This window comes from Cyclopterus lumpus, chromosome 23, assembly GCF_009769545.1.
Source record: "Cyclopterus lumpus isolate fCycLum1 chromosome 23, fCycLum1.pri, whole genome shotgun sequence".
Classification (NCBI taxonomy): Eukaryota; Metazoa; Chordata; class Actinopteri; order Perciformes; family Cyclopteridae; genus Cyclopterus; species Cyclopterus lumpus.
In genome coordinates this window covers 17006110-17024866 of record NC_046988.1, presented here as the reverse complement: position 1 = coordinate 17024866, position 18757 = coordinate 17006110, and the positions used below count along the sequence as shown (strand labels likewise).

The window sequence follows — 18757 nt, the reverse complement described above, 5'->3', positions numbered from 1 at the left end:
CATGAACACATGTTCACCTGAACCACATGAACACATGAACACCTGAAACACATGAACACATGTTCACCTGAAACACATGAACACATGTTCACCTGAACCACATGAACACATGTTCACCTGAAACACATGAACACACGTTCACCTGAAACACATGAACACATGTTCACCTGAAACACATGTTCACCTGAACCACATAAACACATGAACACACGTTCACCTGAAACACATGAACACACGTTCACCTGAACCACATGAACACATGTTCACCTGAACCACATGAACACATGTTCATCTGAACCACATGAACACATGTTCACCTGAACCACATGAACAAATGTTCACCTGAAACACATGAACACATGTTCACCTGAAACACATGAACACATGTTCACCTGAAACACATGAACACATGAACACATGTTCACCTGAAACACATGAACACATGTTCACCTGAACCACATGAACACATGAACACATGAACACATGTTCACCTGAACCACATGAACACCTGAAACACATGAACACATGTTCACCTGAACCACATGAACACATGTTCACCTGAAACACATGAACACATGTTCACCTGAAACACATGAACACATGAACACATGTTCACCTGAACCACATGAACACATGTTCACCTGAAACACATGAACACATGTTCACCTGAAACACATGAACACATGTTCACCTGAACCACATGAACACATGAACACATGTTCACCTGAACCACATGAACACATGAACACATGTTCACCTGAAACACATGAACACATGTTCACCTGAACCACATGAACACATGAACACATGTTCACCTGAAACACATGAACACATGTTCACCTGAACCACATGAACACATGTTCACCTGAAACACATGAACACATGTTCACCTGAAACACATGAACACATGTTCACCTGAACCACATGAACACATGAACACATGTTCACCTGAACCACATGAACACATGTTCACCTGAAACACATGAACACATGTTCACCTGAAACACATGAACACATGTTCACCTGAACCACATGAACACATGAAACACATGTTCACCTGAAACACATGAAACACATGTTCACCTGAAACACATGAACACATGCTCACCTGAACCACATGAACACATGAAACACACGTTCACCTGAAACACATGAACACATGAAACACATGTTCACCTGAACCACATGAACACATGAAACACACGTTCACCTGAACCACATGAACACATGAACACATGTTCACCTGAAACACATGAACACATGAAACACATGTTCACCTGAACCACATGAACACATGAAACACACGTTCACCTGAACCACATGAACACATGAACACATGTTCACCTGAAACACATGAACACATGTTCACCTGAAACACATGAACACATGTTCACCTGAAACACATGAACACATGTTCACCTGAAACACATGAACACATGTTCACCTGAAACACATGAACACATGTTCACCTGAAACACATGAACACATGTTCACCTGAACCACATGAACACATGAAACACATGTTCACCTGAAACACATGAACACATGAACACATGTTCACCTGAACCACATGAACACATGTTCACCTGAAACACCTGAACACATGAACACATGAACACATGTTCATCTGAACCACATGAACACATGTTCACCTGAACCACATGAACACATGTTCACCTGAACCACATGAACACATGAACACATGTTCACCTGAACCACATGAACACATGTTCACCTGAAACACATGAACACATGTTCACCTGAAACACATGAACACCTGAACACATGTTCACCTGAACCACATGAACACATGTTCACCTGAAACACATGAACACACGTTCACCTGAACCACATGAACACATGAACACCTGAAACACATGAACACATGTTCACCTGAAACACATGAACACATGTTCACCTGAAACACATGAACACATGTTCACCTGAAACACATGAACACCTGAAACACATGAACACATGTTCACCTGAAACACATGAACACATGTTCACCTGAAACACATGTTCACCTGAAACACATGAACACATGTTCACCTGAAACACATGTTCACCTGAAACACATGAACACATGTTCACCTGAAACACATGTTCACCTGAACCACATGAACACATGAACACACGTTCACCTGAAACACATGAACACACGTTCACCTGAACCACATGAACACATGTTCACCTGAACCACATGAACACATGTTCACCTGAAACACATGAACACATGTTCACCTGAAACACATGAACACATGTTCACCTGAACCACATGAACACATGTTCATCTGAACCACATGAACACATGTTCACCTGAACCACATGAACACATGAACACCTGAACCACATGAACACATGAACACATGTTCACCTGAACCACATGAACACATGTTCATCTGAACCACATGAACACATGTTCACCTGAACCACATGAACACATGTTCACCTGAAACACATGAACACATGTTCACCTGAAACACATGAACACATGTTCACCTGAAACACATGAACACATGTTCACCTGAAACACATGAACACATGTTCACCTGAAACACATGAACACATGTTCACCTGAAACACATGAACACATGTTCACCTGAACCACATGAACACATGAACACATGTTCACCTGAACCACATGAACACATGAACACATGTTCACCTGAAACACATGAACACATGTTCACCTGAACCACATGAACACATGAACACATGTTCACCTGAAACACATGAACACATGTTCACCTGAACCACATGAACACATGTTCACCTGAAACACATGAACACATGTTCACCTGAAACACATGAACACATGTTCACCTGAACCACATGAACACATGAACACATGTTCACCTGAACCACATGAACACATGTTCACCTGAAACACATGAACACATGTTCACCTGAAACACATGAACACATGTTCACCTGAACCACATGAACACATGAAACACATGTTCACCTGAAACACATGAAACACATGTTCACCTGAAACACATGAACACATGCTCACCTGAACCACATGAACACATGAAACACACGTTCACCTGAAACACATGAACACATGAAACACATGTTCACCTGAACCACATGAACACATGAAACACACGTTCACCTGAACCACATGAACACATGAACACATGTTCACCTGAAACACATGAACACATGAAACACATGTTCACCTGAACCACATGAACACATGAAACACACGTTCACCTGAACCACATGAACACATGAACACATGTTCACCTGAAACACATGAACACATGTTCACATGAAACACATGAACACATGTTCACCTGAAACACATGAACACATGTTCACCTGAAACACATGAACACATGTTCACCTGAAACACATGAACACATGTTCACCTGAAACACATGAACACATGTTCACCTGAAACACATGAACACATGTTCACCTGAACCACATGAACACATGAAACACATGTTCACCTGAAACACATGAACACATGAACACATGTTCACCTGAACCACATGAACACATGTTCACCTGAAACACCTGAACACATGAACACATGAACACATGTTCATCTGAACCACATGAACACATGTTCACCTGAACCACATGAACACATGTTCACCTGAACCACATGAACACATGAACACATGTTCACCTGAACCACATGAACACATGTTCACCTGAAACACATGAACACATGTTCACCTGAAACACATGAACACCTGAACACATGTTCACCTGAACCACATGAACACATGTTCACCTGAAACACATGAACACACGTTCACCTGAACCACATGAACACATGAACACCTGAAACACATGAACACATGTTCACCTGAAACACATGAACACATGTTCACCTGAAACACATGAACACATGTTCACCTGAAACACATGAACACCTGAAACACATGAACACATGTTCACCTGAAACACATGAACACATGTTCACCTGAAACACATGTTCACCTGAAACACATGAACACATGTTCACCTGAAACACATGTTCACCTGAAACACATGAACACATGTTCACCTGAAACACATGTTCACCTGAACCACATGAACACATGAACACACGTTCACCTGAAACACATGAACACACGTTCACCTGAACCACATGAACACATGTTCACCTGAACCACATGAACACATGTTCACCTGAAACACATGAACACATGTTCACCTGAACCACATGAACACATGTTCATCTGAACCACATGAACACATGTTCACCTGAACCACATGAACACATGAACACCTGAACCACATGAACACATGAACACATGTTCACCTGAACCACATGAACACATGTTCATCTGAACCACATGAACACATGTTCACCTGAACCACATGAACACATGTTCACCTGAAACACATGAACACATGTTCACCTGAAACACATGAACACATGTTCACCTGAAACACATGAACACATGTTCACCTGAAACACATGAACACATGTTCACCTGAAACACATGAACACATGTTCACCTGAAACACATGAACACATGTTCACCTGAACCACATGAACACATGAACACATGAACACATGTTCACCTGAAACACATGAACACATGTTCACCTGAAACACATGAACACATGAACACATGTTCACCTGAACCACATGAACACATGTTCACCTGAAACACATGAACACATGAACACATGTTCACCTGAAACACATGAACACATGTTCACCTGAACCACATGAACACATGAACACATGTTCACCTGAACCACATGAACACATGTTCACCTGAACCACATGAACACATGAACACATGTTCACCTGAAACACATGAACACATGTTCACCTGAACCACATGAACACATGTTCACCTGAAACACATGAACACATGTTCACCTGAAACACATGAACACATGTTCACCTGAACACATGAACACATGTTCACCTGAACCACATGAACACATGTTCACCTGAACCACATGAACACATGTTCACCTGAAACACATGAACACATGAACACCTGAACCACATGAACACATGTTCACCTGAAACACATGAACACATGAACACATGTTCACCTGAAACACATGTTCACCTGAATCACATGAACACATGTTCACCTGAACCACATGAACACATGTTCACCTGAACCACATGAACACATGTTCACCTGAAACACATGAACACATGTTCACCTGAAACACATGAACACATGTTCACCTGAAACACATGAACACACGTTCACCTGAACCACATGAACACATGTTCACCTGAAACACATGAACACATGTTCACCTGAAACACATGAACACATGTTCACCTGAAACACATGAACACCTGAACACATGTTCACCTGAAACACATGAACACATGAACACCTGAACCACATGAACACATGTTCACCTGAAACACATGAACACATGTTCACCTGAACCACATGAACACATGAACACATGTTCACCTGAACCACATGAACACATGTTCACCTGAAACACATGAACACATGTTCACCTGAAACACATGAACACATGTTCACCTGAAACACATGAACACACGTTCACCTGAACCACATGAACACATGAACACATGTTCACCTGAAACACATGAACACATGTTCACCTGAACCACATGAACACATGTTCACCTGAACCACATGAACACATGAACACATGTTCACCTGAAACACATGAACACATGTTCACCTGAAACACATGAACACATGTTCACCTGAACCACATGAACACATGTTCACCTGAAACACATGAACACATGTTCACCTGAACACATGAACACATGTTCACCTGAAACACATGAACACATGAACACCTGAACACATGTTCACCTGAAACACATGAACACATGAACACCTGAACCACATGAACACATGTTCACCTGAAACACATGAACACATGTTCACCTGAAACACATGAACACATGAACACCTGAACACATGTTCACCTGAAACACATGAACACATGAACACCTGAACCACATGAACACATGTTCACCTGAACACATGAACACATGTTCACCTGAACCACATGAACACATGTTCACCTGAAACACATGAACACATGAACACATGTTCACCTGAAACACATGAACACACGTTCACCTGAATCACATGAACACATGAACACACGTTCACCTGAAACACATGAACACATGTTCACCTGAACCACATGAACACATGTTCACCTGAACCACATGAACACATGTTCACCTGAAACACATGAACACATGTTCACCTGAAACACATGAACACATGTTCACCTGAAACACATGTTCACCTGAAACACATGAACACATGTTCACCTGAAACACATGTTCACCTGAACCACATAAACACATGAACACACGTTTACCTGAAACACATGAACACACGTTCACCTGAACCACATGAACACATGTTCACCTGAACCACATGAACACATGTTGACCTGAATCACATGAACACATGAACACACGTTCACCTGAAACACATGAACACATGTTCACCTGAACCACATGAACACATGTTCACCTGAAACACATGAACACATGTTCACCTGAAACACATGAACACACGTTCACCTGAACCACATGAACACATGAACACCTGAAACACATGAACACATGTTCACCTGAAACACATGAACACATGTTCACCTGAAACACATGAACACATGTTCACCTGAAACACATGAACACATGTTCACCTGAAACACATGAACACATGTTCACCTGAAACACATGAACACCTGAAACACATGAACACATGTTCACCTGAAACACATGAACACATGTTCACCTGAAACACATGTTCACCTGAAACACATGAACACATGTTCACCTGAAACACATGTTCACCTGAAACACATGAACACATGTTCACCTGAAACACATGTTCACCTGAACCACATAAACACATGAACACATGTTCACCTGAAACACATGAACACATGTTCACCTGAAACACATGAACACATGTTCACCTGAAACACATGTTCACCTGAAACACATGAACACATGTTCACCTGAAACACATGAACACATGTTCACCTGAAACACATGAACACATGTTCACCTGAAACACATGTTCACCTGAAACACATGAACACATGTTCACCTGAAACACATGTTCACCTGAACCACATGAACACATGAACACATGTTCACCTGAAACACATGAACACATGTTCACCTGAAACACATGTTCACCTGAAACACATGAACACATGTTCACCTGAAACACATGTTCACCTGAACCACATAAACACATGAACACATGTTCACCTGAACCACATGAACACATGTTCACCTGAACCACATGAACACATGTTCACCTGAAACACATGAACACATGTTCACCTGAAACACATGTTCACCTGAAACACATGAACACATGTTCACCTGAAACACATGTTCACCTGAACCACATAAACACATGAACACACGTTCACCTGAAACACATGAACACACGTTCACCTGAAACACATGAACACATGAACACATGTTCACCTGAAACACATGAACACATGTTCACCTGAACCACATGAACACATGAACACCTGAAACACATGAACACATGTTCACCTGAACCACATGAACACATGTTCACCTGAACTACATGAACACATGTTCACCTGAAACACATGAACACATGAACACATGTTCACCTGAAACACATGAACACATGTTCACCTGAACCACATGAACACATGAACACCTGAAACACATGAACACATGTTCACCTGAAACACATGAACACATGTTCACCTGAACCACATGAACACATGTTCACCTGAAACACATGAACACACGTTCACCTGAAACACATGAACACATGTTCACCTGAACCACATGAACACATGAACACATGTTCACCTGAAACACATGAACACATGTTCACCTGAAACACATGAACACACGTTCACCTGAATCACATGAACACATGAACACATGTTCACCTGAAACACATGAACACATGTTCACCTGAAACACATGAACACATGTTCACCTGAACCACATGAACACATGTTCACCTGAAACACATGAACACATGTTCACCTGAAACACATGAACACATGTTCACCTGAAACACATGAACACACGTTCACCTGAAACACATGAACACCTGAACACATGTTCACCTGAACACATGAACACATGTTCACCTGAAACACATGAACACATGTTCACCTGAACACATGAACACATGTTCACCTGAAACACATGAACACCTGAACACATGAACACATGAACACCTGAACACATGTTCACCTGAAACACATGAACCACATGAACACATGTTCATCTGAACCACATGAACACATGTTCACCTGAAACACATGAACACATGTTCACCTGAAACACATGAACACATGTTCACCTGAACCACATGAACACATGAACACCTGAAGACATGAACACATGAACTTCTTTGCCAGTATGCCAGACATTCAAATCTGTGGCTCTACAGCTGAATGGTCCTACTCCAACCGTTTTACTCAACATCTACCGCCCACCCAAACCAAACAAGGACTTCATCAATGAATTCACCACACATCTGCTCACTGTCTCCCAACATCATTCTGTTGGGCGATCTGAATATTCACATGGACAACACTAATCATCCCCTCACTAAGGACTTCACTTTTTGCTTGGACAGTTTTGGTCTCCTTCAACATATTCACTTCCCCACCCACTCTAAAGGTCACATTTTGGACTTGGTCATTTGCTCTGGTGTCACTCCCCTCAACTGCTCTGCTGTCGATCTCCCTATCTCAGATCACATGCTCATTTTATTTAATTTAAGTTTAACATTATCCAAATACAAACAGTTACGTGTCATATCCTTCCGCAACATCACAAACATGAATCTGGCTGACCTCACAACAGGCATTGACAGTTTCCCCATCATCACCCCCCCACACACCCTGGATCATCTGGTTAATCTTTACAATGATAGTCTCTGTACTCTGCTGAACTCACTTGCTCCCCTCAAAACCCGGACTGTCTCATTCCCCCACTCTGCCCCCTGGTTCTCCCCTCAGCTCCGCCAGTTGAAAGCCAAGGGTCGTCAGTTGGAGAGGCTTTTCACCAAAACCGGACTCACGATCCATAAACAGATGCACCATGCCCACATCCTCCTCTACAAAGATGCCCTCTCCTCAGCCAAATCACAATTCTTTACTGACAAAATCACTGCTGGTGCTGGGAACACCAGGACCCTTTTCTCTGTGGTCAACAATTCATTCCGCCCCCCAGATTCCCTTCCCCCTCACTTCTACTCCACGGAAAACTGTAACTCCCTAATGTCATTTTTTAACACTAAAATAACTACCATCCATCAGCAACTGACCCCTCATACGTCCAGCTGTCCTTCTACTTTTGTTCCCCCCCCGTCTCTGTACCTCTCTCCTGCTTCCAACTCCCCTCTGCCATCGTTTTATCAAAACTCATCCAGACTTCCAAGCCATCCACCTGCCAACTCGACCCCCTCCCATCCTCCCTGGTTATAGCCTCCCTCCCCTCTCTGCTACCCCTGATAACGGCCATCATCCATTCCTCCCTCACCTCTGGTTCTGTCCCATCACCTCTCAAATCCGCTGCTGTTACTCCAATACTCAAGAAACCTGGTTTAGACCCCAACATGTTCAATAACCTCCGTCCCATTTCCAACCTACCATTTCTCTCTAAAATCTTAGAAAAAACAGTGGCATCTCAGATTCAGGCTCACCTCTCAAACAACAATCTCTATGAACAGTTTCAGTCCGGTTTTCGCCCCCGTCACAGCACAGAAACCGCCCTCATCAAGATCTCAAATGACCTCCTCATGGCAGCTGACTCTGGACTACTATCAATCCTCATCCTCCTCGATCTGAGCGCCGCCTTCGACACCATCTCCCACACCATCCTCCTCGACCGTCTAGCCTCCATTGGAATTTCAGATACACCCCTTTCATGGTTTCACTCATATCTCTCTGGCCGTACTCAGTTCATTCAGTTAAAATCATTCACATCACATCCCTCCCTCCTCTCCTCCGGTGTTCCCCAGGGATCTGTCCTTGGTCCTATCCTGTTTATTTTCTACCTCCTCCCACTTGGACTCATTTTCCGCAAACATAATATTCAATTCCACTGTTACGCGGACGACACCCAGCTCTATGTTTCCTCCAAACCCTCTTCCACTTCCCCGCCCCCCTCCCTCTGTGCCTGTTTACAGGAAATAAAAAACTGGTTCACCTCAAACTTCCTCAAATTGAACAGCAATAAAACCGAGGTTGTCCTCATCGGCTCCAAGTCCACTCTCACCAAGCATCCCAGTTTCGCCCTCACAATAGACAACTCCTCGGTCTCCCCCTCCCCTCAGGCTAAGAGTCTGGGTGTCGTCCTCGACAGCACACCGTCATTCCACACTCACATCAACACCACCATCCGGTCTGCCTACTTCCACCTCCGAAATATCAACCGCCTCCGCCCTTCACTCACACCCAACAGCGCCGCAATCCTGGTCCACTCTCTTGTCACCTCCCGCTTGGATTATTGTAATTCCCTCCTCTTTGGTCTCCCCCACAAACTCCTCCATAAACTCCAACTGGTCCAGAACACTGCTGCCCGCATCATCACCAAGACCCCTTCCATCTCTAACATCACCCCTGTTCTACGACAACTCCACTGGCTCCCCATCAAACACCGCATTGACTTTAAGATCCTCCTCCATGCATTCAAGGCCATCCACAACCTCGCCCCTCCATATCTGTCTCACCTCCTCCAAATCAACATCCCCACCCGGTCTCTCAGGTCTGCCTCCTCCATCAACCTGACTGTCCCCCCAGCTCGTCTGTCCACCATGGGGTCAAGAGCCTTCAGCCCTCTGGAACTCCCTCCCCCCTGACATCAGAAACATTGACTCTATCATTTTATTCAAAACCCACCTCAAAACCCACCTTTTCAGGCAGGCCTATGCCTGACGTGTTCCCTCTGGGTTGCTCTGCTGCAGACTGTTCTGCTTTTAACTGTGCTGCTTTTTAAATTGTGTCCGATTTTTAAATATGTTGTACGGCGACCTTGAGTGCCTTGAAAGGCGCCTTATAAAACAAATGTATTATTATTATTATGAACACATGTTCATCTGAACCACATGAACACATGAACCACATGAACACATGTTCACCTGAAACACATGAACACATGTTCACCTGAAACACATGAACACATGTTCACCTGAACCACATGAACACATGAACACATGTTCACCTGAAACACATGAACACATGTTCACATGAAACACATGAACACATGTTCACCTGAACCACATGAACACATGAACACATGTTCACCTGAAACACATGAACACACGTTCACCTGAAACACATGAACACACGTTCACCTGAAACACATGAACACATGTTCACCTGAAACACATGAACACATGTTCACCTGAAACACATGAACACATGAACACACGTTCACCTGAAACACATGAACACATGAACACACGTTCACCTGAACCACATGAACACATGAACACACGTTCACCTGAAACACATGAACACATGAACACACGTTCACCTGAACCACATGAACACATGAACACACGTTCACCTGAAACACATGAACACATGAACACACGTTCACCTGAACCACATGAACACATGAACACACGTTCACCTGAAACACATGAACACATGAACACACGTTCACCTGAACCACATGAACCGGATAACCTACAGCCGGCGGCGTCTCCTCCGTCCTCACCGGTGTCTCTCTGACTGGCCGTCTCTCTCGGATCATCGGCTCTTCACTCGGAGCCTGAGACACATTTTTAAAGACTTCAGTGAACGACTCAGAGTCTCAAGTCTCCAAACTGGACCGAGAATGAAACGAGACCTGGTGTCGGTCCACGTGCTCCTCTGGGTCCTGGTCCTGCTCCATGTTGTCGTCCTCTAAAGGAAGGAAATCCTCCGCGGTGTCGCCTCCGTGCTCTTCCATACCGGCAACCGCAGCCTCAGCGGGAGCCTCCTCACCTGCACGGAGAAGACACATTGAGACCAGTGAGCGCCAGTCACGGGCACCAGGACCAGGACCAAGAGCTGCACCTCTCTGCTGCAGGGGGTCTGCAGGGTCCAGCAGAAGCCTGGAGGATCCCAGAGTGAGGAGGATCATGTCCTCGGCTCCCGGGACGAAGAGGTTGATCCTGAAGTCCTTCTGACTGGACAGGACGTCGCCCGTCACGCTGAAAGGAAAAAAGAAAACGTGTGAACGATATCAGAACAGATTAATTTCACACACTTTGTTCTACAAACTGACCTGATGAGCGGAAGCTTCTGCTTCTCCGTAGTTTCAAGAGCAATCAGAGACTCCGGAGGAAGAGGAGCAACGCTCACAGTCTGAAGTCAAGCAGAGAAGTCACACATCAAGATGAACTACAGACAACAGAGTTAGTCTGGAACAAACGGTTCACAGAGTTAGTCTGGAACAAACTGTTCACAGAGTTAGTCTGGAACAAACGGTTCACAGAGTTAGTCTGGAACAAACTGTTCACAGAGTTAGTCTGGAACAAACTGTTCACAGAGTTAGTCTGGAACAAACGGTTCACAGAGTTAGTCTGGAACAAACTGTTCACAGAGTTAGTCTGGAACAAACTGTTCACAGAGTTAGTCTGGAACAAACGGTTCGCAGAGTTAGTCTGGAACAAACGGTTCGCAGAGTTAGTCTGGAACAAACGGTTCGCAGAGTTGGTCTGGAACAAACTGTTCGCAGAGTTAGTCTGGAACAAACGGTTCACAGAGTTAGTCTGGAACAAACGGTTCCCAGAGTTAGTCTGGAACAAACGGTTCACAGAGTTAGTCTGGAACAAACGGTTCGCAGAGTTAGTCTGGAACAAACGGTTCGCAGAGTTAGTCTGGAACAAACGGTTCGCAGAGTTAGTCTGGAACAAACGGTTCGCAGAGTTAGTCTGGAACAAACGGTTCACAGAGTTAGTCTGGAACAAACGGTTCACAGAGTTAGTCTGGAACAAACGGTTCCCAGAGTTAGTCTGGAACAAACGGTTCGCAGAGTTAGTCTGGAACAAACTGTTCGCAGAGTTAGTCTGGAACAAACGGTTCACAGAGTTAGTCTGGAACAAACGGTTCACAGAGTTAGTCTGGAACAAACGGTTCACAGAGTTAGTCTGGAACAAACGGTTCACAGAGTTAGTCTGGAACAAACGGTTCACAGAGTTAGTCTCGAACTCACCGTGTTGGAGTCGGCCTTCATCGGGTCCCTGGAGACATCAATGTCGAGCGTAGTGAACTGGAGGAGACAGACAGGTCGTCTCAATGATATTCTACATTACCCAGAATGCCTTTTCACTACTACCCCACCCCCAACAGTTCAGTAGAGGAAGCAGGCTATTGGCCTGTTGATAAATGTGGATCATGTGGTTTCAGTTTGTAAATGTTTCGACTGAACATATCTCTGGTTTAATAAATACCAGAATAAACGGCTCCTCACCACACATTCAGCGTTGTGGTCGCCTGCTGCTCCGGCTGCTTCGTCCTCCTGAGAATCGGCCGTCTGTTTGCTCCGTCTGTGGGGATCAAACATCAGAACAAGCCATCACCTGAACCCGTCTAACACCGAGACCGGGGGACGAGCTTACTTCTTGTTCCTGTCGTTGATGTACTCCAGAGTTTGGTAGACCAGGCTGTGCAGCAGCTCCACCTGAAACAGACGGCGTGGCGTCAATGGGAGTCGCTCCTACCTGAACCTTACCTCTTGCTTTCAGGTGAACGTCACCAGAACCTTCTTGCTGTAGATGCAGGCGGAGCCCTGGATCAGCAGCGCCGCTTCTGCAAAGTTCAGCCGGGTCTTCCCGCCATCGAAGGTGATGCACATGGTGTCCAGCTGCAGAGAAGTCTGGTTACTCCGGATGCTTTGACCCCCCAGGTGTCAGCTTCCCAACCCCGCTGAGCGGCTCACCTCTTCCAGGTAGTCGTTGAGCTCCGACGCCACGTCGATCTCCCAGTTCTTAGTGAGCTCTCTGATTGGCTGCAGCAGGTGAGGGAACCTGCTCTCTGTGAACTCCATGACCGTCTCACTGTGAACCAGAATCAATGAGTATTAATACATACAAGTACACATAACAATATGTTAAGTCAGTAAAAGTACTAGCAGCAAATGTACCAGAAATACAAGTACACTGTCCACACACACACTACACATATGCTATATATATATATATATATATATATATATATATATATATATATATATATATATATATATATAGCATACTACATTATAATGACCCCATCTTATGTACACAGTATTATTATTATTTTTGTATATTTGTAAACATATCACAAACAGTTTTCAGCAGAAATGTAGCGGGTGAAGCTTTGAATACCATTAAAATACAGTACAAGTACCTCACAATAAGCAAGCCCTTGAGCAGAGTTAAACTTGTTTACGTCAGGATGAAGCCCACAAGAAACAAGAAGCTCTAAAGCTGCGTGAGAAACAAGAAGCTCTAAAGCTGTGTGAGAAACAAGAAGCTCTAAAACTGTGTGAGAAACAAGAAGCTCTAAAACTGTGTGAGAAACAAGAAGCTCTAAAACTGTGTGAGAAACAAGAAGCTCTAAAACTAAAACAAGACAACAAGAAGCTCTAAAGATAAAACAAGACAACAAGAAGCTCTAAAGCTAAAACAAGAAGCTCTAAAGATAAAACAAGACAACAAGAAGCTCTAAAGATAAAACAGGAAACTCTAAAGATCAAACAGACACTCTAAAGATCAAACAGAAGCTCTAAAGATCAAACAGACGCTCTAAAGCTAAAACAAGAAGCTCTAAAGCTAAAACAAGACGCTCTAAAGCTAAAACAAGAAGCTCTAAAGCTAAAACAAGAAGCTCTAAAGATCAAACAAGAAGCTATAAAACTAAAACAAGAAGCTCTAAAGATCAAACAAGACAACAAGAAGCTCTAAAGATCAAACAAGAAGCTCTAAAGCTAAAACAAGAAGCTCTAAAGATCAAACAAGAAGCTCTAAAGCTAAAACAAGACAACAAGAAGCTATAAAGATAAAACAAGAAGCTCTAAAACTAAAACAAGACAAGAAGAAGCTCTAAAGATAAAACAAGAAGCTCTAAAGATCAAACAGAAGCTCTAAAGATCAAACAGACGCTCTAAAACTAAAACAAGACAACAAGAAGCTCTAAAGATCAAACAGACGCTCTAAAGATAAAACAAGAAGCTCTAAAGATCAAACAAGAAGCTCTAAAGATCAAACAGACGCTCTAAAGATCAAACAGAAGCTCTAAAGCTAAAACAAGAAGCTCTAAAGATCAAACAGAAGCTCTAAAGCTAAAACAAGACAACAAGAAGCTATACAGATCAAACAGACGCTCTAAAGATCAAACAGAAGCTCTAAAGCTAAAACAAGAAGCTCTAAAGATCAAACAGAAGCTCTAAAGCTAAAACAAGACAACAAGAAGCTATACAGATCAAACAGACGCTCTAAAGATCAAACAGAAGCTCTAAAGATCAAACAGAAGCTCTAAAAATCAAACAGAAGCTCTAAAGCTAAAACAAGACAACAAGAAGCTATAAAGATCAAACAGACGCTCTAAAGATCAAACAGACGCTCTAAAGATCAAACAGAAGCTCTAAAGCTAAAACAAGACAACAAGAAGCTATAAAGATCAAACAGACGCTCTAAAGCTAAAACAAGAAGCTCTAAAGATCAAACAAGAAGCTCTAAAGCTAAAACAAGACAACAAGAAGCTATAAAGATAAAACAAGAAGCTCTAAAACTAAAACAAGACAAGAAGAAGCTCTAAAGATAAAACAAGAAGCTCTAAAGATCAAACAGAAGCTCTAAAGATCAAACAGACGCTCTAAAACTAAAACAAGACAACAAGAAGCTCTAAAGATCAAACAGACGCTCTAAAGATAAAACAAGAAGCTCTAAAGATCAAACAAGAAGCTCTAAAGATCAAACAGACGCTCTAAAGATCAAACAGAAGCTCTAAAGCTAAAACAAGAAGCTCTAAAGATCAAACAGAAGCTCTAAAGCTAAAACAAGACAACAAGAAGCTATACAGATCAAACAGACGCTCTAAAGATCAAACAGAAGCTCTAAAGATCAAACAGAAGCTCTAAAAATCAAACAGAAGCTCTAAAGCTAAAACAAGACAACAAGAAGCTATAAAGATCAAACAGACGCTCTAAAGATCAAACAGACGCTCTAAAGATCAAACAGAAGCTCTAAAGCTAAAACAAGACAACAAGAAGCTATAAAGATCAAACAGACGCTCTAAAGATAAAACAAGACGCTCTAAAGATCAAACAGACGCTCTAAAGATCAAACAGTAGCTCTAAAGATCAAACAGAAGCTCTAAAGCTAAAACAAGACAACAAGAAGCTATAAAGATCAAACAGACGCTCTAAAGATCAAACAGACGCTCTAAAGATCAAACAGAAGCTCTAAAGCTAAAACAAGAAGCTCTAAAGATCAAACAGAAGCTCTAAAGCTAAAACAAGACAACAAGAAGCTATACAGATCAAACAGACGCTCTAAAGATCAAACAGAAGCTCTAAAGATCAAACAGAAGCTCTAAAAATCAAACAGAAGCTCTAAAGCTAAAACAAGACAACAAGAAGCTATAAAGATCAAACAGACGCTCTAAAGATCAAACAGACGCTCTAAAGATCAAACAGAAGCTCTAAAGCTAAAACAAGACAACAAGAAGCTATAAAGATCAAACAGACGCTCTAAAGCTAAAACAAGAAGCTCTAAAGATCAAACAAGAAGCTCTAAAGCTAAAACAAGACAACAAGAAGCTATAAAGATAAAACAAGAAGCTCTAAAACTAAAACAAGACAAGAAGAAGCTCTAAAGATAAAACAAGAAGCTCTAAAGATCAAACAGAAGCTCTAAAGATCAAACAGACGCTCTAAAACTAAAACAAGACAACAAGAAGCTCTAAAGATCAAACAGACGCTCTAAAGATAAAACAAGAAGCTCTAAAGATCAAACAAGAAGCTCTAAAGATCAAACAGACGCTCTAAAGATCAAACAGAAGCTCTAAAGCTAAAACAAGAAGCTCTAAAGATCAAACAGAAGCTCTAAAGCTAAAACAAGACAACAAGAAGCTATACAGATCAAACAGACGCTCTAAAGATCAAACAGAAGCTCTAAAGATCAAACAGAAGCTCTAAAAATCAAACAGAAGCTCTAAAGCTAAAACAAGACAACAAGAAGCTATAAAGATCAAACAGACGCTCTAAAGATCAAACAGACGCTCTAAAGATCAAACAGAAGCTCTAAAGCTAAAACAAGACAACAAGAAGCTATAAAGATCAAACAGACGCTCTAAAGATAAAACAAGACGCTCTAAAGATCAAACAGACGCTCTAAAGATCAAACAGTAGCTCTAAAGATCAAACAGAAGCTCTAAAGCTAAAACAAGACAACAAGAAGCTATAAAGATCAAACAGACGCTCTAAAGATCAAACAGACGCTCTAAAGATCAAACAGAAGCTCTAAAGCTAAAACAAGACAACAAGAAGCTATAAAGATCAAACAGACACTCTAAAGATCAAACAGACGCTCTAAAGATCAAACAGAAGCTATAAAGATAAAACAAGAAGCTCTAAAGATCAAACAGACGCTCTAAAGATCAAACAGAAGCTATAAAGATCAAACAGACGCTCTAAAGATAAAACAGACGCTCTAAAGATAAAACAGACGCTCTAAAGATCAAACAGAAGCTCTAAAGATCAAACAGACGCTCTAAAGATCAAACAAGAAGCTCTAAAGATAAAACAAGAAGCTCTAAAACTAAAACAAGAAGCTCTAAAGATCAAACAGACGCTCTAAAGATAAAACAAGAAGCTCTAAAGATAAAACAAGAAGCTCTAAAACTAAAACAAGAAGCTCTAAAGATCAAACAGAAGCTCTAAAGCTAAAACAAGAAGCTCTAAAGATCAAACAAGAAGCTCTAAAACTAAAACAAGAAGCTCTAAAGATCAAACAGAAGCTCTAAAGCTAAAACAAGAAGCTCTAAAGATCAAACAGACGCTCTAAAACTAAAACAGAAGCTCTAAAGATCAAACAGACACTCTAAAACTAAAACAAGAAGCTCTAAAGATCAAACAAGAAGCTCTAAAACTAAAACAAGACAAGAAGAAGCTCTAAAGATAAAACAAGAAGCTCTAAAGCTAAAACAAGAAGCTCTAAAGATCAAACAGACGCTCTAAAGATCAAACAGACGATCTAAAGATCAAACAGACGCTCTAAAGATCAAACAGAAGCTCTAAAGATAAAACAAGAAGCTCTAAAACTAAAACAAGACAAGAAGAAGCTCTAAAGATAAAACAAGAAGCTCTAAAGCTAAAACAAGAAGCTCTAAAGATCAAACAAGAAGCTCTAAAGCTAAAACAAGAAGCTCTAAAGATCAAACAAGAAGCTCTAAAGATCAAACAGACGCTCTAAAGATCAAACAAGAAGCTCTAAAGATCAAACAAGAAGCTCTAAAACTAAAACAAGACAAGAAGAAGCTCTAAAGATCAAACAAGAAGCTCTAAAACTAAAACAAGACAAGAAGAAGCTCTAAAGATCAAACAAGAAGCTCTAAAACTAAAACAAGACAAGAAGAAGCTCTAAAGATCAAACAAGAAGCTCTAAAACTAAAACAGACGCTCTCACCGAGAAGAAGAACCCGGAACTTCAACTACCGTTCAGTCAAAGGACCCGCCAAAGCGTCTTCTTCTGCTCCTCATAAAGGCGCAGAGAGGAGCCTCGCGCCACCTGCTGGCCCG

At 42.0% G+C, this 18757-nt stretch overlaps 1 protein-coding gene across 4 annotated transcripts in view; it reads right to left on the bottom strand.

Annotated features, from left to right (window-relative positions):
- The window catches only part of ncaph2 (non-SMC condensin II complex, subunit H2), a 27458-nt gene extending 8701 nt beyond the window's left edge, over window positions 1-18757 (bottom strand). Inside the window, exons 1-10 of one of the 4 annotated variants that reach the window (XM_034525995.1) lie at window positions 18645-18757; window positions 13916-14033; window positions 13739-13840; window positions 13596-13657; window positions 13448-13523; window positions 13190-13246; window positions 12260-12339; window positions 12049-12185; window positions 11840-11976; window positions 11654-11761 (exon numbers count right to left, since the gene is read on the bottom strand). In XM_034525995.1, the coding sequence (XP_034381886.1) occupies window positions 11654-11761; window positions 11840-11976; window positions 12049-12185; window positions 12260-12339; window positions 13190-13246; window positions 13448-13523; window positions 13596-13657; window positions 13739-13840; window positions 13916-14023 (867 nt within the window). In that variant the 5' untranslated portion in view covers window positions 14024-14033; window positions 18645-18757. Of the gene's footprint in view, window positions 1-11653; window positions 11762-11839; window positions 11977-12048; window positions 12186-12259; window positions 12340-13189; window positions 13247-13447; window positions 13524-13595; window positions 13658-13738; window positions 13841-13915; window positions 14034-14364; window positions 14515-18644 lie in introns of those variants that run through there. The other 3 variants (XM_034525997.1, XM_034525996.1, XM_034525998.1) reach the window with 3 other exon arrangements.